The 21,566-nt window shown below is 45.8% G+C and overlaps 1 protein-coding gene across 12 annotated transcripts in view; it reads right to left on the reverse strand.

Moving 5' to 3' along the window:
- CRACD (capping protein inhibiting regulator of actin dynamics) overlaps positions 1-21,566 on the reverse strand; it is a 230,569-nt gene that overhangs the window by 8,116 nt on the left and 200,887 nt on the right. For 7 of the 12 annotated variants that reach the window (XM_036227912.1, XM_036227904.1, XM_036227909.1 and 4 more), the window contains 5 exons: positions 14,133-14,189; positions 13,768-13,932; positions 11,344-11,412; positions 9,798-9,980; positions 6,423-9,126 (listed from right to left, as the gene is read on the reverse strand). In XM_036227912.1, the coding sequence (XP_036083805.1) occupies positions 6,423-9,126; positions 9,798-9,980; positions 11,344-11,412; positions 13,768-13,932; positions 14,133-14,189 (3,178 nt within the window). Of the gene's footprint in view, positions 1-2,238; positions 5,157-6,422; positions 9,127-9,797; positions 9,981-11,343; positions 11,413-13,767; positions 13,933-14,132; positions 14,190-19,224; positions 19,247-21,566 lie in introns of those variants that run through there. The other 5 variants (XM_036227913.1, XM_036227910.1, XM_036227915.1 and 2 more) reach the window with 4 other exon arrangements.

Below are 21,566 nucleotides of genomic sequence, written 5' to 3' on the forward strand. Positions count from 1 at the left end.
TTGCAATATGCTTAATCAACAAATAAAGATTCAGTTATGATCTAATACAGGAAAGGAAATATTTTAAAAACCTGAAACTGACAGGAGCTCTTGATTAATCTTAGTTGACCAGAAAATCAAAAAATTTCACGACTTAGGTACTTTTGCTTAACTGAGAAGTTTTACATGCATTGGAACTAACAATTGAGTTTTGTTTTTTTACTCAAGGGCAGTGTAACAGCTGTTTGTAACCAAGTTGTCAAGATCTAAATGATTTCCCTTTAAAACTATGGTGTAAAAGGGAATCCTACACTCAACATTCTACCTGAACTTACTCAGGAAGGTCATTACAGAGAACGGCCAGTTTCCTGCCAATAACTCTGAACGGTTGTTATCACAGGGTCAAGATACTTTAAAGTATCATCGCCTAAATTTATAATTGACTGAAATAATTTGAAAAGCTAAATCTCTAGCCAGATTTTAATTTCCTTCGATCTGTAGTTTGAATAGCACATCCTGGAGTTATGAGCCAGAAGTTAAAAAGATTATAACATAATATGTTGTAGAGGGCCTAACAGGTCTGGATTGTGGTTGGGGATCAATAAACAGAAATAGGATGTTAAAATGGGACTCTTGTCTGAGTCTCAGCCAAGGAAGTCCAAAAAAACCTGCAACAGAATAATTAATGGCCCTTCCCACATTCTGAAGTAATGTGCTTGATCGCTTACTTAAGACTGGCCCACAAGTTGGCCAAACAACCACTTCAAGGTCATAGAAAAATCAGAGTTGAGACAGAAGAAATCAGAATAAGGAATTTCCTTGGAAAAGACTGTCAGAGCATGGTGTGCTCCCATGGCCTCTCCCCTGCAGGGGAGGAAAGGAGGCTAAACCAAGAGAGAAGGTCCCCGATGAGGCCACTCAGATGACTTGACTGTCTCCTAGAGTCTGTAGGGCATCGATCGACCTGAGGGTCTGTTTGTACCTGGAAAAGTCCAAAGGCAAAGACAGCGGCTGCCACAGGCCTGTCAGAAGAAGAGGAGCTCGTGCTGGGAAGACACCAGCCCCCCAGTTGATTGTGAAGTACTGATGAGGTTCAGGTGTGGGCAATGTGAGGGAGAGGGGCAGCCAAAGAGGAGGGACCGAGGCGCCCTGGGGGAGGCACCACTGGCAGTAAAGGAATTGAAGGAGGCAGAGAAAGAGCCCAGGTGGCAGGTGAGGGGCCTAAGGAATGCAGGAAAGTGCCCCACAAAAGCATTAGCACTGAATATTCCCCCAAAGCAGTGGCCATGATGCCTCACCCTTTCCCTTCCTTCACTCCATCTCTGGGACCTGTTCCCGGGATGGAAGAAAGGGGAGAAGTCGACCATGCCTGCTTCTATACTGCAGGCATATCAGTGTGAAGCAGGCCAAATAAGGAGGGAGACACTTTAATTTGAAATAGTGTTTGGAGTTTTGATTATGACACTGGAGGGGACATATTAATTACTAACATGAGACTGAAAGTGCCCAGAGGACTTTTTATTTTCAAAAAATGATTGGAAATATAGGAAGAACTACAGCTCAACAGCACCCTCCCCCCGCCCCGCCCAGAACGCCCAATTAAAAAATGGGCAAAGGATTTGAATAGACATTTCTTCTTAGAAGACATACCAATGGCCAATAAGCACATGAAAAGATGCTCAGCATCACTCATCACTAGGCAAATGCAAATCAAAACTATGGTGACATGCCACTTCATACCAATTAAGATGGCTACTATTTAATAAAAGGAAACACATGTGTTGGTGAGGATGTGGTAAAATTAGAATTCTGCACACTGCTGGTGGGAATGTAAAATGGTGCAGCGCCTGTGGAAAACAGTAGGGTGGTCCCTCAAAAAATTAAAAATAGAACTATCATAAGACTCAACAATTCCAGTTCTGGGTATTTACTCAAGCACGAGTGAAAGCAGGATCTCAAAAGGATAGCCGTATTCACAGCAGCACTGGTCACAATAGCCAAGAGGTAGAATAAACCCATGCCCATCAACAGATGAATGGATAAACAAAATATGGTATATGCACACAAGGGAATGTTATTCAGCCTTAAAAAAGAAATCCTGTCACATGCTATAACATGGATGAATCTTGAGGATGTTACACCAAGTAAAATAAGTCAGAGACAAAAAAGACAAATACTCCATGGTTTCATTTATATGATTTATCTAGAGTAGACAGGTTCATAGAAACAGAAAGCAGAATAGTGGTTGCCAGGGGCTGGGGAAGGGGAGTCGTTTAATGGTTATAGTTTCAGTTTTGCAAGATGGAAAAGTTCTAGAGATCGGGTGTATGATAATGGGAATATGCTTAACACTATTGAACTGTATACTTAGAAATTGTTCAGATGGTAAATTTTATGTTATGCATCTTTACCACAATAAAAATTGTCTTTTAAAGTGATTGAAGGAACTATGCTAACAATATTATCCAAGAGATGGGAGGGAGCGGAGGGATGAGAATCACAGATCAGGTTTAAAGGAACCTTAAGAAAAAGGAGATAAGGCTTTGCTAAATCCTATGGAGTTTCTGAACAATGTTTTTTGAACAAATACATGATTAAGGTCATTCAGTTCAAGAAGTAAAATGAGGACATTAACGTAAAAGTGTTTTTAAAGGCTTAAGCATTTTACAAATGCCAGGTGAGAATTACTGGAGGCAGTCTTTGGGTAACCTGGGACAGAACTCATCCTCGTCCTGGCTCTACCACTGTGGGGGGAAGGGAAAAGTCACCTAACTTCTCAGAGGCTGGTGTCTTCATCTGTAAAAGGGAGCCAAGACTACCCACCTAACCTACGTGTGCTGTGTGAACGAGGCGGTGCTAATGAAAGCACTTTATAAATGAGTAGACACAAAGGGTGGCTGTGGAAATTTTCCAAAACAGTAAAATCCTTCATTTCACTCAAGCTTTTTAAAGACATAGATGTTCTTTATTAATCATAGAATCTTTTTCAGTGTGGGGAGGGGGGAGGGATTCAAAATATCCAATTAGAAATTTATTTTGCTGCAACGTTTAAACCTATGCTCTCTCCTTCTAAACTCGGTGGACAAGTTGCAGCACGGTCCATCCAAGCTCCCTCCTTCAGGCTCTAGCATTACAGGGTTCTAATCATTGCTCCCCAAGGTCAGTTCTTAGAGAAAGGGCCACTTGCTATCTGTTCTAGGAATTTCAGAATGAGATGATATCTGATGGTATCTGTAATCGAAGTGTTAGGGAAACACAGGGGGATTATCACTGCTATTTTGATCCCTACTAGGGTGGGTTCAGAGTCAACACCTTCCCAGTTGTTGGCCTATGTACTGGTCCTTGCTAGCCTCAGCCTCAGAAACGGACACCTCTTGCTAGCAGTGTTCTCCTTCTGCCCCTAAAAAAAAGGGTGCATGCACCCTAGGGGATATGCGAAGCAATTTATTGAAGAGAGAAAGATTGAAATTTCTATTTGTATATCTTTAAATCTGAAAATAAAATTGAAATCGAACTTTTCTAATATTTAATACTCTGGTGCTGACATCCTCACTCAGCCCAAGGACCATAGATTGGAAGGCCGGGTATAACAAATGTAATGTTTAAAGACTCCCGGTGGAAGCTGGGAGCACTGCGATGTGATGGGGGGAGGAGCGGGGGAGAACCAGCAAGTTTGTCTTCACTCGTTTTGCTTTCAGCATACTGTGGAGTTCTGCGGTTAGATGAGTTTATGAACTAAGTGACCCCTTGTGAAGTGGACAAATGGCATAAGTGATTACAAACAAACCACGGATTTAATATGCTACTAATAAAGCAAGCATAAGAACATAGGACAGCTAAGGAGCTCCTCGCCTGCTGCTTTATGAAGGAATCAGATCTGACAAGGAGTTGGCCAAAGAAAATAAAAGTAGCACCATGATTTACAATGCAGATTTACATTCGCTGATGCTTCACTAAGTTCACTCTAAATGTATATGGTGCTACAGAGGTTTTAGCTAATGATGGCACCACATGCACACAATTAACAAGTAAACTGGAGGTCCAGACATTCTTATTCTAATGGGGTATTCAGTCGCACAACCTTGGTCAGCCCTGGTCTAGAGTCAGACAGGAAAATCACATGGTCTTTAGGTAGCAACCACCCACAAAGCATGTGGTCCTTATTCTCATGCTTCTTTTCTACCAAATAACGAAAAATTCAATTAGCTGAGTCTGAGAGCCTAGAATCTGGATACTGAGGTAAAAAACAGGGGCAGTAATAGTCTTTGGTGGAAGGTTATAATAATCAAAAGGGACATCTCTAAGAGAACAAGGAAAAGCAGAGCGTTATTTCTTTGGGGAGAAGATGTGTGTGCTAGAGCAGGACAGGATGTAAGAAGAACTTTGACGATACCATGAAAGCTAAAGACTCAAAAGTTAATGTGAAAACTATAAATAGGGGTTTTGGTTCAAGAGGATGACATAGGATCCTGAATTCCCCTCCTCCCACAGAAATACGGTCTACAGATACATTAAGAACAAGTCTCTGTGAAAGAAATCCAGAAACTAGCTGAGTGACTCTCACCTACCAGGTGACCAGAAAAACCCACATGAAAAACAGGTAGGAGAGGCGGAGACACAATCCCCACCCTCAACAGGGCAACCCACAACTGGGAAGGAACTCAACTCCCAGCTTCTCCTTGAGGAGTGAAGGTGTTGGACCCCACATCCGACACTCCAACTTTTAAACTGCCACCTGAGAGTCGGGCCCCCTAAACACTGAGCTCTGAAAGCCAATGGGGCTTGCGTCCACAAGACCTACAAGGTTATAGTGAACTAAGTGACCTGCTCACAAGGACTCACTGTGGCTATCTCCGTAGGGCCCAGCACAGAGGTTAAAAGAAGAAACAAAAAACTGAAAATGGGCTTCTTGTTGGCAGGGTAAACAGAAACTGTTAGGGAGAAATTATCTTGAAGCTGCCGATCAACATTCTGGAAACCAGGCAAGGCTTGGTGAAAGAGGATGATGGGGTCTAGCATAAGGTGAGTAACCAAGGTGTGTACTCCTTGGGACACAGCTCTTTTCTCTGCAGAAATCACCCCAAATCTAAATAATTAAACAAAAGAAATAAAAACGATCTCTCCCTAAAACATTTCAGGGGATAATTTCTCCTGTGGCCCATACTTGACCTCCGACTCTGCAAAACAGAAAAGAGAAAGTATTAGGTAAGGGTTCTCGGGGGCTCCAAAGCCAATCCAAGTGATTGTGGAGCTGGCCCAAGCATCTAGCATAAAGAACCATGAGGGGCAACCAGGAGTAAGGGTGGCCCTAAAATTTCTGTATAGGTGGACTTCCCAGTGGCAAGCTGGTGCAGCAGGATGCATTTATAGAGCATTTTGCAAAAAACTTAGACCAAGCCAATAACCTCCACAGAGGTTCCTTAGGCAGGTGGAACTGTAGAAAGCCCCCCCCCCCGCCCAAGCTCCCATAGTAGTGCCGCTACTGCCCAGACAGAACAGTCACTGGTCTAGGAAATTCCAGTCTTCGCCATCACTGGGCGGCCCCTCGCCATGATCAAGAACACCTTAACTAATTTGGATCAGATTTTACTTCCATTGTCAACTGAAAGCACATTAGTCTGTGCTAGCTTTAACTTATTTCATTAATATGTGAGTTGCAGACACAGAGCAGAGTCAGTCTGTATTTCCAAAATGGTAAAGAATGGTAAAAAAGTGACAAGAGAAAAAATTTGAGGTGTCCTAAATTAAATTACAGCTGGCTAGAGTATGGGGGAAAGAGATAAGGGAGGTGAACCAGTTAACAGCTGTTGGCAGAAACAAGACTGCTTACATTCCTGAATGCACACTGAAATGCTGGATCAATTTCCAGGTGGCCATTTCAGCTTTTATCTAGAGGGAATGGTTGGCCACCAGATCCAAAAGCATCTTCTGTATATGTCAACTTTCCGGCTGTTGCCCACAATCAATCTAAAAGTAGCAAATACTCCTTCCTTGCGTACTGTACGCCTGTCCCGGAACTGTCATCTTTTCTCACTCATCCCTGCCTATAGCTAACGTAAGTTCTTTCAAAACAACTTACACCTTTCTTCCTCAAACCCACTGTATAAAACCTGACAGTGAACATGTTCGTCTCCTCCATCTAGCCCTGCTGCTGGTGGTTCAGGGTGTGTGCCCGGGACCCGGTCCTTTCTCTGGTAGAGTGTGGCTCAGAAAATCCTTTCTTTCAGAAAAACTTTCAGCCACAAAGGTTTCTTTTGATTAATAAAAGTAAAGAGCCTCACTATGAATCATTCCCTTTGGGAATAACAACTGGCCTCTAATTAAGAGAAATGCTCCAACACCAGCTCCAGTGGCTACTTCTCGCCTTGGGCAGTTCTGGCTTTAGCTGTGACATGGACGACATGCTGGACAGAGGCAGTGGTTTCTGACCTACATCTGCGTACCTCTCCTCCCAACCTCGGGCGTTTGAGAAGGCTTCTCTTGCTGGACAGCAGACCGAGCTGGGGAAGTGGGTTTCCTCTCCGTTTCCACCTCTTCCTCCTCATCCCTCCTCCGGGCCTTCCTCTCCTCAGGGGATGGTGGAGATGGCTGGGGGCCACCACATGGCTCGCTGGGCTCCGGGTCGTGCTTCCCCGGCCTGCGAGCCAGCAGCTCTACCAGGTAGGGCCTGCTCAGTTTGCAGAGTGGGGAGGACGGTGGGGTCTGAGTGGTGGGCTTGGGCGCCAGGGCTGGCTTCTGTGCCAGTGGCATTCGGTTTGCTGCCTTGTCATGCTCTGGAGTTGAGGTCTGGCTGCTGGCCAGTGGGGGCCCAGGCTGGGCTGCAGGAGAGTGGCTGGAAGGGCTTTCAGCAGAGTCTTTCCAGGTGGATGGGACTTGCTTCCTCTCCAGGGGGAGGGCTGGGCCATGTTTGAGAGCCGAGCTCTCTGTCTCTTTCTCCCCATGTGTGCTCCCTGGTGCAGGTGGCCCTCCATTGGCACTGTCCCCTGTGCTGCTGTGCCTTTTCTTCTTTTTCTGTTCTGTTTGCTGGTCACAGTGGAAGCGCAAGGAGTAGTTGGTCCTTCTCAATTTTATTCCAAAAGGTGAGGCTTTTTCCTCCCTACCTGGCATCGCGGGGTTTGGCTTTCCTGTACCACTGGTGATCTCGCTGTCCGAAGTGGTCACGGGCTCTGCATGGGCCACTGCTTTCTGTGGAGGGTGAGGAAGGCTTGGAACAAGGAAAGATGGAAGGTCTTTGGCAAATTTGCATCCCTCGGAGGTGTCCGCCGGCTCCTGGTGCACCCCCAGTTTCTCTGTGCCCTTCTCGTGCTCATCAGCAGGCAGAGGTGGGGGTGCTATCTCGTCACTGGTTCCCAGTACAGGTCTTTTCCTAATGCTTTCAGCTTCTGTGTTCTGTTTGGAGGCCTCTGTGCCCCCGGCAGAGAACTTCTGCCAGGCAGGCATAATAGAGAATTTTGCATTCACTGGTGGGGTCTTGCGGAGGTTCCCTCGGGAATCACTTCGGCTCCTGGGAGTGTGCTCATCGCCAGCCTGAGACTGGTCTCTCCTGCTGTTCTGGTCACTCTCTGTGTTCTTCAGGATTCTGGACCGAATGGAAGCCCATTCGGCCAGTGCAGCCACACTGCTTGGAGACTCCTGGGGGGGCCTGGCCTTCCCGCTTCCTGCCCGGGGGTCGACGGGGGCCCGGGGTGAGTTATCCAGGGCGGAAACATCCACGTGCTTCTTTTCTTCTGCCAGACCCAGGAGAGACTTGCATGCCGTGTCCTTGATCTGGCTCAGGTTGACGGCTGGGCCGCAGAGCTGTGCTCCTGTGACCAGGATGGCCGTGTGGGGGATGCTCAGGGACGAGGGCAGGGCGTGAGAGGCCGAGCTGGCTTTGGGGGCCTTTGGCTCATGGGAAGCGGAGGCAAGTCCCGCATCTTTCATGGGTGTCACTGGGCTCAGGTTGACTTTGGGGAAGAGAATTTGTTTCCCTCCTGATGACACCTGGAAAGTATAGGGTCTGGGCATGGTCTGCCTCTCATCCACTTCCTGCCATCTGAGTTCCTCCACCTTTCTGTCTTTTTCTGGAGCAGCAGCTTCTTTCTTCTCCACTGGAGCCAGCCTCTCTCCCACTTGCACCTCTTGTTTCTGGGGAGGTGATAAGTTAATTTCATCTCTGTTTTCCTGACCTTCACAACGATCTTCCCCGTGAAAATCCCCCTGCTTTTCCTGCTGCTCTCCTGAGGCCTCAGCTTCTTGGCTCTGCTTCTCACACACATTTGGTTCCTCAAAGTTTTCTCGTTGCTTCTCAGGCTTCAGGTGTTCTTGTTCTGTTTTTTCTGGTTTCTCTGCAAAGTCAGCCTGAAGTGAGCTCCTTACGCTTCTTATGCCGGCCAGATCCAGCCCACTCTCCTCTGTCGGTGCTTCCTGAGGCTCCTTTCCCGCTTCCTTCTGCGCCTCAAGCTCCTCCTGCTTTTTTCTCAGCTCTTCCCTTCTCTTTGCCTCCTCCTCCCGCCGTCTCTGTTCCTCCAGCTCTTCCTGCCTTCTAAGCTCCTTCAGCCGATCCTCCTCCTCCTGCCGCCTCTGCTCCAGCTCTTCCTGCTGTCTGAGCTCCTCCAGCCTCCTCTCCTCTTCCTCCAGCCGCTGCTTCTGCACCTCCTGCCACCTCTGCGCCTCCAGCTCCTCCTGCTGTGTGAGTCTCTCCAGTGGCTCAGCCTCTTCCTCCAGATGCTTCTGCTCTTCGGCTGCCAGGTGCCTTCTCTCCTCTTGCTCCCTCTGCTCTTGGCCTTGGCCACCTTGCTCTTGCAGTCTCTGCCTCTCCTCTTCACACCGCCTCCTCTCTGCCGCTAGCTGTAGGTCCCTCTGCTCTCCCTCCTCTTCCTCTCCTTGTTCCTTGAGGAGCTCTTGCCTTCTGTTTTCTTCCCATAGCCTCCTCTCCAGGGCCTGGAGCCTCTGCTCTTCCAGGCGTCTCCTCTCGGCTGCTTCGGCCTTCTGCCGTTTGCACTTGGCCTCAAGTTCTCGCCAGTATTCTTCCTGGCGTCTCTTCTCTTCCTCGGAGTCCAGCGGCTCTGGCTCCTCTTCAAGCCAAACCGGCTTGTCTTCTCCAGGGTGTCCGTTCTGGTCCAGGGACAGCTGATGCAGAAGGCCATGCTGTTCATCTGGCTGATCCTAATGTTGGTAAGGAAGACAGAATTAGCCTTCTCCTTTTGCACAGGCAACCGTTACTCATCCTTTTCACAGTGTAGGTGGCCCTCTTAATCTCCAAAGAAGGGGCAGCTATTCTAAGTACAGAGATTGCTAACTCAGGTTGTCACACCAAGAGTAAATTGTGGGGGCAGAAGAAAGGACTTCAGGTTTACTCTCGAGCCCCTTTATTTGTCATTCTCAAATTCCTTTTTCATAATGTGAATGGTCATAGGAAAACCAAAAGTTCAGGACTAGAAAGATGAGGACAAAATGATATTTACATTTCACCCATGTTCCCTGAAACTTGTGACTTAGATGTCCACCCTAACCAAACTGAAGACGCTTCGGCTAAGCCATGGCGGAGGAAGGCCAGGCCACCTTTCTGCTGCAAAGCAAACACAGCGTCTGGAGCCCCCTCAAAGGGAAGTCTTTCCCCTCTGAGGTCCTTTGGGTTTCCCCAGAGGGCAACACATCAGAAAGGGTAATGGGAAGTAAATGAGCCTGTGCACCCTCGTTCGCTGTAGCCCACTCAACGCCCTGGTGGGGAGAGACCCAGTGCCTTCTGGGTCCATCACACTGCCACCTCACTTGGTAGAACTAGTACCCAGCAAGCAAGGGCAGCTGCCTGGCCAGCCAGGGCAGGTTCCACCTACCCAGGCAAGTCGCCTGTGCTTCTTTGACACCCTCTGGTTTTTTGGCTTAACAGACAGTTTGTGCTTGGCGGCACTGTTGTCCAGGCGAGCGATGGCCAGGGGGATGGCATCTAGGTTAACACTTTCGATGGTGCCAGCAGAAGAGAAGTGCCTTTTTGGCCGAGACGGTTTAACTGGAGCCACCTACGGTGAATATTAAAATATAAAATCAGTCCCCACCAGAAAGCATCCCGCAGGAGATTCGGAAGGGCAGTGAGCAGAGCGGGCTCATTCGTACAGTGAAATGAGCACTGCTTTTGGAATCAAAAAACAGCATGTTGACTACTTGTTCTGACAATGATATTTGTATTAACTTATAAAAGTTATTTAACCTTTCAGGGACTAATTTTCTTACTCTGAATAATGTGGGCATCAGATTAACTTAAGGGTTGATGAAACAAAACCAGAGGCTGAATCCTGTCTGCAGCTTGTTTGGTGAATTAAGTTTTGTTGGCACACAGCCACACCCAACATCCATTGTCCTTGGCCACTTCCATGCTACAGTGGAAGAGCAGAACAAAGGAGAGGCTCACAGTTGGACCTTATGGCCACAAACTACTACTAGCTCCAAGAGCAAAAGGGATGGATGCTCAGTAAATAATAATTTATTACAAGAAGCACAGAGGTAAGGAAAAATAATTGCAGCCTTTGGCCTCCTGGCTTTTATTTATTTATGGTTATGTTTATAACAGGTATCAAATTCTGAACTATGTTGAAAAGAGATTAAACATTTATTTCCATCCCCTAACAGATACATGAGTCAAAGGAGTTTGAACCAAATGTGGCAAATTGAAGACACAGATAGGCGCTAGAAACTGAGATTTAAATGCAATGTTTCATTTCTAGTTATTCCAGCCAGCCTCCTCACTGTCTGGGCAGTGGCACTATCTTGGGCCATCTTCTTTGGAAGACCATGGGACATACCCTACTCACTGTATGATCTGCCGGACCCCAGGAGGATACCTGGGTCACTGTGCAGGTGAAAAGTCCTCATGAGAGTGGGCTGGCCACCACATAAGGGGTGCCCACGGGCTCCATGGGGTTCCCTAGACTCCTGTAGGTGGAGTCCTTGGCTTCAATGGCATGCAGAAAAGTTAAAAAACAAGTATATATACAGATAAATGATAAAGTCCTTTTTTGGGGCATCTCTAAATAGGAGACTCTTCCTTACAGACTTGGGCACCTTCAAGTATTCTGGAATGTCTTTTTCAACAGTGTACTGGTGCCTTGAAACGTGTGATACATTCAGGAAAACTCCCAATGCCTAGGACTCCAAATGTAGGCATGCTGGGCAGCGGCTATTTTTCAGAGCAGGGTTCAGGTCCAGCAATTGAATTGTCATGGAAACAGACGTTTCAATATCTACTACAGTTGCACTTTGAAGGAATTTAAAGTAATGGATGAGGCAGAATTGATGAATGGAAAAATGAGGCAGCAGATCGCAAAAAAATGGGGAAAATGGAAGTTAAAGTAAGGAAGCTAAATGCATAACTTCAAATCATATTACCTTCTCTTCCATCTCACTTCTGGCTCCAGGCAGATTCAGAGGACTCAGAGAACTTGCCGTATCACTAGACTGGAACAGTAAGAGAGCTCTTAAGTCACACACCAGAACAAGAAGTTCTGATAACCAGATAACCAGCCACCGGCTGTGCCTGGAAAGGGCCGCCCTGTCCTCCACATGGAGGTTCCGCTGGCTTCAAAGAGCTGGCAGGAGTCACGGTGGGGACCGTGCCCATGTCCAGGCTCCATGAGGACTCCTGAGGCTCAGAGTGTGCGCCCCCCCCCCCTTCCCCGAGTCCAGTACATTTCCCATCTGGGCAGTCTCCAACCTCAGTCCTCGCGGTGTGTTTGCCTGTCGCTGAGAGAATCTGGGGGCTGCCTAAGGCCATCTTACCTGGGAAGCAGAGCTTTCACTTTGCTAGCTGCCTTCCACCTGCTTCACCTGCCAAACCTCTCACCTCTGCACCACTCTCCTTTTCCATGAGAAGAAAAGAAGACCCCAATGCCACACGCAAAGGGCTGGGCTGAGGAGGGGAAACAACTCAGGAAAGACGGAAGGAGAAGAAAAAGCTGTTGCATCCACCTGCCTTGAGAACGCTCACATCGCGTCCCCTGCACCTTTCTGATGGCCCACTAGACCGTCTATCTTGTATTGCCAATATTTACAAAAGGCTCATATTGTCCTTTCCAGAGCGGTAATATCAACTTGCCCTTCTTCAGTCTGCTTTCTGCAACACACTCAGAAGCATCTTTAGAAAACACAAACCAGATTATGTCACTTCCCTGATTAAAATTACTCAGAGGCTTCCCAGTACTTTCACAACAGAATTCACCCATTTCCCGAGGTCTACATGACCCAGCCCCTACACCACCACACTCCGCCCTCCTGTCGCCCCCTCCAGGGCCCAGCTGTCCACTCCGGCCTGCTCCTCAGTCAGGACGAGCTCGGTCCTATCTCTGGGCCTCAGTACTCGCTCTTCCCTCTGCCTAGAACATGGCCCCACCCCCACGTCTGCTTACGGCAGCTCCGACCTTATCGTTCCACCTCTCACCAACCAAGTCGCTCACTTTTCCGTCATCTCATTTTATTTTCTGTGTAGTATTTTTCTTGATGCAAAATGATTATATTTATCTATTTGTTGAGTCACATATTTTCTGACTCTCCTCCTCATTGCTACATGGGGGCAGCTCCTTATTTAATTGCACTCATCTCTGTGATACTCACAGCTGGAGTAGTGCCTGCTGGACAAATGATCTTCCTTCTCCTCCAGGCCACCGTGCCTTGCACGTATGGAGTCATCGGTAACAGTGAAGACCCTTGCTTCACCTTTGGGAAATCCCTGCCTTAAGGCTGATGGCCCTTGCTGATGTGGAGCATTGGGGAGGTTGTAGAGAGCATTTCTGGCTCTAGAGGGAGGGATAGGCCCACCCCTGCTTCACCCACCACACTACCCACTGCCCACGTGCACGGCTGCCGAGAGGTCAGGGCAGGACTCAGGCAGAGAGGGGCAACAGGCTGGGACTGTCCTTTTCTTTCCTCGCTTTGCTCTGCAAATCACCCATCTTTCCTCCTATTCTTGGGACATGTTAGCTGATGACAAGCATGGCTTCTTGAAAGGGGACATGCTTATTTTAATGGCACTCAACATAATTTCAGGGACGTCGATAGGCAGAGCCCAGAGAATGCGTTAAGACTGAAAGCCTCAGTGCCTCTCCTGGAGAACTAACTCCTCACTCTAGCTACTGCTGGGACCTTTCCTCCTTTTCCCATAAGAGGCCTGAGGGGGCCCCTTCTGCTGCTGGAAGGACTCACACTTCAGGATGTGCTCATAGTGGTTTTTTCAGCATCAAAAAACCAAATTTAGATAGGTCAGTGCTGGACCAAAGGAACTTTCCATACCAAGTAACCTTTACTCTGCTCCATTTGCTATGTTCTTTCTTTCCTCATTTCCCTTTAGATTCACCCAATTCAATGAATTGTTACTTGGTGCTACTAAGTGATCAATGGCTAAGTCCTAGGGAGACAGAGATGTGTAAGATCCAGTTTTGTCCTCAAGGAACTCAGCATTTAGAGATGGAGAGAAAACAGTTACGTGGACATAGATACAGATGGGCTGTGGATGTGTAAGAAGCACTAAAAATGTACAGCAAAGGCATGGAGGAGAGTACAGCTTGGTCGTGAGGCCAGGTAAGGCTTCCCAGAAGAGGTGGACCAACCTGGGACTAAGTGGAAGACACTGGGCAGAGCATGTGCAAAGGGCACGTCTCCTCTCCCTCCTCCTCATCCAAGTTGGCAGACCAGGGCACCTGCTCAGGAAGCGTCCTCCAGCCCTGGGCTACTCATCAGAGAAGCTTCTCCCACCCCTACCCCGCTCCACACCCTCCCCGGACTTCTTAGCACCTAAGCCACTGCCTGGAGGAGCCTTACTTTGTTCTCAGTGTCTGAGAGGACGATGTCCTGATGAGTCACAATTTCCATGGGACTGGTCAGGAACAGGTCCTCTTCTAAGCTAGCCTCTCCACTGTCTGCCTTCTTCATGGGAATGGCATTGGGTGGTGGCTGCCCAAACTTGATGTTCTTGCCCAACTGTCGCTGGAGAGAAACAAAAGACAGACGTTCTGAAGCCGTGAAGCAGTTTACAGCAAGCACGGCCGGGTCCCCGGCATATCTAGCAGCACTGAGGCAGATTCATACACATCTGCTTCCTAGACTAGACCCTGCGCCAGCAAACCACAGTGCAGTCCCGTAACGAGTGAACGTGTTTTCCAGCTTCTCTTCTTTTTCTTTCGCACCTTCAAGCCATGAGCTTTTCTACTCAGCCATCTCTTTTGTGGGGATGCCATCATTTCCCAGGGAGTAGAGAGACTATGTTTCTGAACTGAAAGTTGGGATGAATATACGTGATGACAAAAAATTTTGATAGACCTCTAAATTAATTTGTATAAAAAGTCTTTTAAAGGTATAAGAATTGTATAGAAAATAGTTACACGAACTGCAGGAACCACTGGGGGAGAGCAGTGCCCTTGTGGTTGCTGTGACGAGGGAACCCTCCAGCCCCCTTTGGACAAATTCCCCTATAATTTCATACTTCGACTGCCTTCCTCACTGCCCTGAGCTTGAATCCAATGTTCTGGCAATAGTGGGTACCACCGGCGAGGTGAAGGAGGCCCAAGGACCAGCGCATCTTTCCATTATCAATGCTGACATCATAGGAACAATCTTGTGCTTCCACTGGGACCTCCTCTTTGTCTTGCTAGCCACCCACTGTGAACTAGGGGACAGAAGACACCCAATGGGAAAGAGGCAGAGAAGTAGGCGGGAGGGGCTGCCTACTGGTAGCTAAAAGAGCAGGGAAAAGGGAGAGGAAAACAGGGAGTAGAAATTAGAAAGAAAAACAGTATTTCAAATTAGAGAAAAGGCAGATTAGAAAAAAATATATATCCCCTGAAGAAAAAAAATGTAAACACAGTAGCTAAAGAAGGGGCAAAATATTTAATGGGTCGTGGTAGAGAAAATGAAGGACATTCAGGAAGAAAAAGAAGTATGTCGCGGTAATCTGAGATGACTGAACTGAGTAGATTATATGAACTACTACTGCCTTGATCTAGATCAGGGTTTCTCAACCTCAGCACCTTTGACACTTTGGGCCACATAAGTTCTTGTTGTAGAGAGCTGTCTTGTGTATAAGAAGACGTTTAGCAGTGCCCAATGGCTGCTGGACACTAGCTGCCAGTAGTAATCCCTCTTCCCCAAGTCCAGACAACCAAAAAAGTGTCCAGATATTGCCCAATGTCCTCTGGGGAATAAAACTGCCTCCAGCTGAGAACTACTGCTCTAGATCTAGGTACTTGGGTTTCATAGTCCTTTTATGCCTCAAAAAGAGAAAGAATACATTATGATGTTTAGCTTTAATCTGGCTAACATTTAATGCCACAGAGCTGTGGAGAGCCTTAGCAATCATACTGTCTGACCTCTCATTTTGAAAAAAAAAAAAATATCAGAGGTCCAGTAGGGAGAGGTGACTGGCCCAAGCTTATGGAATGTGTGGCCCCAAAGGAATTTGAATCTAGGTCTTCGAAAATCACATTTAGTGCTATTTACATTGCACTACACTGGTTCTTATGAATTTGACAGCACACTTATTTCTTATAGGGGCAGGAAAAAAGACATGATGCAGGATTCTGAAGTTCCCTGGCAGAGGGCCCCTCAAAGAAAATGCGCCTTCTCCCTCTGAACTCCAGGGTACCACCTCCATCCACCTCCACCCAGCTCTCCCTTGACCCTGCATGGTGGACGGTGAGATTGCAGAGACATGAAGGAGATGCGCCCAAGACTCCCCTCCCAGCACTCCCCAGGGCACCCCAGCATGCCAAGTCAGGAGCACAGAGAGACGAGGACTTGTATTTGATCTGCTGGTATTTCGGCCTGGGCCTGGCTCCCCTGGCACGCACATCAGAAGCCCGAGTTCAGCCAGTGAAGTGCAGCCTGAGCAGCCTAAAAGGGTTTCGGGGAGGAGAAGGCTGGGAAGGGGCATCTTCTAAAAACAAGTTTAGCAGGAAGCGGCAGTTAGTATCTACTCTAAGCAGATCAATAAGCAGATACAGTTATTAGAGCAGCTGACGGAGTTAGACAAGAGGACACGGTCTAATAAGGTCACAGGCTCGTCTCACTCTGCTGCCCTGTGGGAGAGGGATGGGCACCCGGGCAGAAGAGGTGGTAATGGTTCCCGTGTCCGAGAGTCCCGGCCTGGCTTTTGTCTAGCAGTTACTGCTTCTCTATGAGTGTTGGCCAAGTGCTGAGACCTTCTGTGTCAGGCTCTGCCATCTAATGCTCCTGAAGGATTAATGGAGGGATTCCTCCAATGTGCAAAGAAAAGAATATTTCTTTAACAAGCTTTCATGGAGAACCTGGCCTACCACTCTAATGCTGTTTAGTTAGGATTTTTGCCACCACAAAAAAAGAATGAAAATGTTGATATTTTACTCCATTAGGGCCCTTTTTAGAATACTGATATTGATCCACCCCAATAATTATGGGACAAAAAATAAATGGCAAAATGTAATCACAGTCTAGATTGAAATAAAATTCAAAGATGGGTTGGCTCTCATGGCTACTAGTGGAAAAGAAAAGAGAGAATAAAAGGATGGAATCAGAATAGGAGAAGTAAATTCCACGGGGCAAAGCAGGTAAAAGGAGAGAGTAATGTTAAGAAATGAGGTTCAGTGTCAAAGAAGAGAAGCCAATGGCGAGGAAGTGGCAGGGTCAGAGGAAATGCATGGAGAGGAAGAGTGACAAGGGCCCACGAAGCAAAGCACTCCAGACCTGACTGCAGGTGCAACAGCTAAAGGCCAGGGGAGCAGGGAGGAGGGAAAGGGTGAGAAAGATAAAAAGAGGGAGGGAGGGAAGATGTGTACACATGTCAAAGGGTTGATTTATGTCACAGATATGTTCATCCTGGCAAAAGAAACACATGCTGTTGCCTTTGAGAATGACAATGTGTATCTTTGTAAAGCTGCTGATTTAAATTCCCTTCACAGAAAATAAATTCAGGCTGGGACTAGGGAGTTTTGGAAGAGGAAGTGGGATGGAGGAGGGGAGGACCCAGGTAATCAAAGACATGACAGGCTGACAGGCACTGTGGTTAGGGATAGGGCTGCAGCCTCTCTGTCCAGACAAAGGGCTGGCTTCACACACACGCCCTGCAGCTGTCAGAAATGAGACAGTGAAACAAGGCAAGGCAGGACTCAGTGTCCAAGGCCTTGGTGACTGATCCTCAGACTGTCGAGGTCAAAGCTCTTGCACCTGCAAGAGCTCTGCAGTCCCTGTTCCAAATGCCTCCTTCAGCTGACTGCAAGAATGGCTGTCACCACACTCTGTGCGATTTATTGACAAAACGTTACTGCTAAAACCTAGTTGGCAATCTCAGGTGTTGTGTAAATTGAATACAGGGATAAATGTGGCTTTTTGGGTGACTCCAATTCTGCCCACTATTCAGGCATTGTCATAAGAGAGATTTTGATATAAGCAAAAAGAAAGAAAAAAAGAGAAAAAACAGACTGCCAAGATGAGCTTGACCTTAAGTTTTCAGAGAAAGAGACTACAACCACTTTAAAAAAAAAAAAATACCCCTGGCTCTTTACACATCCTGCAATTATGACCATAGGGGAGAGAGGAAAGTCGTGCCTGCGCTGTGAGTGTATGCTGCTTGTGGCTATGAATGGTGTTATTGTTGAGACCGGAATGTGAGCTAAAAGGGATTATATTTTATTCATTCAAAACAGGCCATTTTGTTGTAATATGGAATGCTGGAGAATGCTGTTAGAGGAATGCACATCCACATTTATGAGGCTTTTTTCATGATGTGGAAATTCCAAGCATATCATATTCTGCAGCTCTCACACTGCCAGTATTTGGAGTTCCCCAGATTTTTCATTCTTCAGACCATGTCTGTAAGAATAAAGTGGAGGAAAAATAAAGGTGCTGTCTTCTTGAGCAAATTACAGATACTCCCATAGTTAAAATGAAATTTTTTAAAAAAGCAAAAGAAAAAAAAAGCATACAGATTTAAAGACATCTGCTCTATAAAGAAGTGGCTAAGAGCAGGTATTTATTCTTTATGTCCTTGACAGCTGCATGAAGTGTCAAAACCCTCAAACATATGACACTTTGGCATTTTTATGTGAAATTCAGCTCAGTAGGAAATAGTAGCTACTGAGGATGGAAGTTTTACCTCCTGAGCTAGTCTATGGACTAATAGACTAAGAATTTTCTGACAAAGGTGTGCTATAATTCTGAGAATTACCTGCAGGCTTAGACTGTGGTGTTCCTGAGTTCTATCATCAGCTGGTAGATACTTCACAGCCTGGTATGATCTAAAATAAACAGGCACCTCCTTCAGCTGTGCTCTGGGTAGCTGTAGGGAACGCCGAGGTCAGCTTACAAAACTACTCCGTGCTACGCCAGGTGAACAGTGACTTTGTATAGGTGGCAGATTTTAAGAACTGGAGGGGCCTTTAAGATCATCCATCACATGCATGCTCTTATTTTTCAGATGGGGACAATGAGGGTCAAAGATGTTAAATGACTTCACCTGAGACCACACAGTCAGGTGGCAGCAGAGACCGAGCTTATTTAACCTACTGTCCATGGAGCAACTAATTTTTACATATAGAGTCCTCAAAAAGGACACTATTGTTTTTGTCCCTACACCTGTCCTGTATATTAAATAAAATTTGTTGTCAGTATGTGCATGTATTATTTTCATACGAAGAACAATTTTTTCTTTTAAAGTTTCAATCATTCGCCACAGAAATTTTCATGGAAGGTGGATTCACTTTATTCAGAAAACCATGGGCTTATTAATGCCGTATTCAGTCATTCCGTGCTCAGTAGAGAGATACTAACCGCCACAAGTGCAACGTAAGACAGTTTTAGCTGAGATGACTATATGTGACCACTAGAGGGCAACCTTTCCAAGTGCAGTCATTACAGGCTTGGTTCTGTGTGTTTCCAAAGACTGGGAAGTTTCTAAAGCCAGAGAAAAATGGCTTAAAAAAAAAAAATGGCATTCCAGTAGAAATCTCATTTCAAAAGAATGTCTTAATAATGGTGGCTAACCAGCCTGCCAAGACATTTACTGTCAGATAGGTGTTATCCATTACTTCTCTCTTTTAAATAAATATACACAAATACACAAAGACAATTTCAGACATAAAAAACACACATGCTTCTGATGTTACTAAACACCTTCATTCCATGCTGGAGTCTACGAGGGGACGTCTTTTACGCTGCTTACTAAGCATCAATACCAGCATAACGTTGTCATGGAAAAATGCAAAGCATTCATGCAATTTAATAAAGATAATTACTATTTCTACAACTTACCAGGAACATACTGCTTAGTCGACTGAAAAATAAAGCACAGTCTTTTGGGGGTGATACAGTTATATCTTATGTCACTCCAAAAATCACATTTTCTATGATAATGGTCCCCATTTCCCTCCTTGAAGAGCAAAGCTTTTTATTTAAAAAATATATATATATATTTATATATATATTATATAAACTATAGAGCTGTAAGGAAGCCCGTGAACCCGAACAGCAGAAGCAAAATTAAGAAAACCTTGTATGAGTAGATATTGTCAAAAGAGAGCACTCAAATTAGAGATTCTGCTGTACTTACATTTCTCTTGCGTTAATAGAATTTTTGCTTCAGGTAAGTTGGCTGTTTTACATTTTATTAATTATGAGATTGGATTCTTGAAAATCATATCTCATTGCTAATAGGAATAATAGGCAGTCACATGTTCTTATTGAGTTTCTATGTCTTTAATACTGTAGAATTATGTAACATTTACAACTCTAAAACCACTTCTTGGAGCAGCACGGCACGTGCTGTGACATTACAGAGCAGAAGTCATCTGATACAATGAACGATCACCTAATTTTTAAAGAACTCTTAGAAAGCCCTCATAAAACCCTGTGCTTTCATGGCCTGAAGTCTTTTAAGTCACTCTTCTTAGAAAAGGTATATTATGAGCCAGGAGTTTAGAACTTCTTAGGAATAATATTCCAGGAACCAAAAGACTTCAAGGAAAGAAAGGTAAAAGAAGGGAGTGTGTGTGTGTGTGGGGGGGGGGGGGGTGCTCAAGGTCTTCTTTGGCCATCACCACCCTTCTTTTTCAATCTAGGAGAAGTGACAGCTTGCTTTTTTCATTAGAGTCTATAAAATGTGTAACAGCACAGCCAGCAAGAACCAAGAATGCAACCTGGTTAGGAAATGCTGGAATTTGAAGGAAGTGCCTAAGTTAGCTCTGAGGGCAGGACTATGGCCTTAGGCACTGGTGACAGCAGGTATACAGATCTAGGCAAGTTTGGGTGTGGTTCCAGGGTGTAGGTTATTTCCTCGATTGCCATCTGCTATATACTGCTGAGTGTGCGTGTGGAATGTGCGACCAAACACTGATCATGAAAGCTAATGTTCATAGAAACATTATGTAGCAAATGTTCAGCAGAAACAAGAACATTTCAAGAAAATAGAAAATTTTCTTGGAGTACAAGGCTTCTTGTCAGTAGCTACTCAAACCAGCTGTTTCTTTGTCTTTCTTTCTTTCTTTTTTTCTTTTTTTTTTTTGCTCATTCATTCAACTTATTCATTCATTGTTGCAGTCTTACAGATAGGTGGAAACCAGCCCAACAGAGGCTCCCGTTCACACTCTGGATCATCCCCAAGCACCTCCACCTCAGAGAAGAACCTGCTTAGGCACTTCTGCCAGGCGAGTGATTCTACCAAGCAATCAGGCAAATAAATCTACAGTCAGATCCCAGGTGTCCTTACTCCCCTGAGTTTCCTGGATTCCTCATTATTTCAATCACATTTAGCAGAGAATAATTATAAGTTGACTCTCTACAATGCAGGAGTTAGGGGCACTGATCTCTCCCCCTACCGTATGCAGTTGAAAAATTCACATATAACTTAACTGCTTAATAGACTATTGTTGATGGGGAGGCTTACCAACAATATTAGCAGTCTATTAGCACATATTTTGTATGTCATATGTATTACATACTGATTTCTTACAATAAAGTAATCTAGAGAAAAGAAACCTTATGAAGAAAATCATAAAATACATTTACAGTACTTTTTAGAAAAAAAATCTGAGTATAAGTGGACCCGTGCAGTTCAAACCTATGTTGATTAAAGATCAACTGGATTTTCATCACTAAGGAGTTACCGCCTGAGTCAATTTTATGTAGGAAAACTGCCCAACTCTGCAGTGTGAACAGGGGGGAGGTTTAAGAGCTTTGTGGTATTTCTCTGAGACAAGGTGGTTCCAAAGGAGCCAGATTTATAAATAACAGAATGAGAGTCTCACCATTCACTGTCCGAGCACAGAGACTTGGAAAGTGAATACTTGCTGTGCAAAGCCTCAGCTGACAGTCACCCCTGGACTTGGGGGATTTGGTCAATGCTAATGGTTAAGGACTCTTTCCTCTCATCCAAGTCACGTTGCTTCTTTTGGGTACTTGTCCTCATGATGTCCACTTAAAATGAGGGAACAATTTGACAGAAAAGGAGAGGGGGTGTTATGAAGGTGGGTATGATGGTGACAGTGTGACTCTCACAGGTGGACAGAGGCTTAGTCAGGTTCAAGACAGCAAAATATCTCTCCAGGAGCTACCCCTGGACCTCCCAATCCATTACTCAAGGCCAAGCTGGGATTTTT

Source organism: Rousettus aegyptiacus, unplaced genomic scaffold (assembly GCF_014176215.1).
Source record: "Rousettus aegyptiacus isolate mRouAeg1 unplaced genomic scaffold, mRouAeg1.p scaffold_m13_p_10, whole genome shotgun sequence".
Classification (NCBI taxonomy): domain Eukaryota; kingdom Metazoa; phylum Chordata; class Mammalia; order Chiroptera; family Pteropodidae; genus Rousettus; species Rousettus aegyptiacus.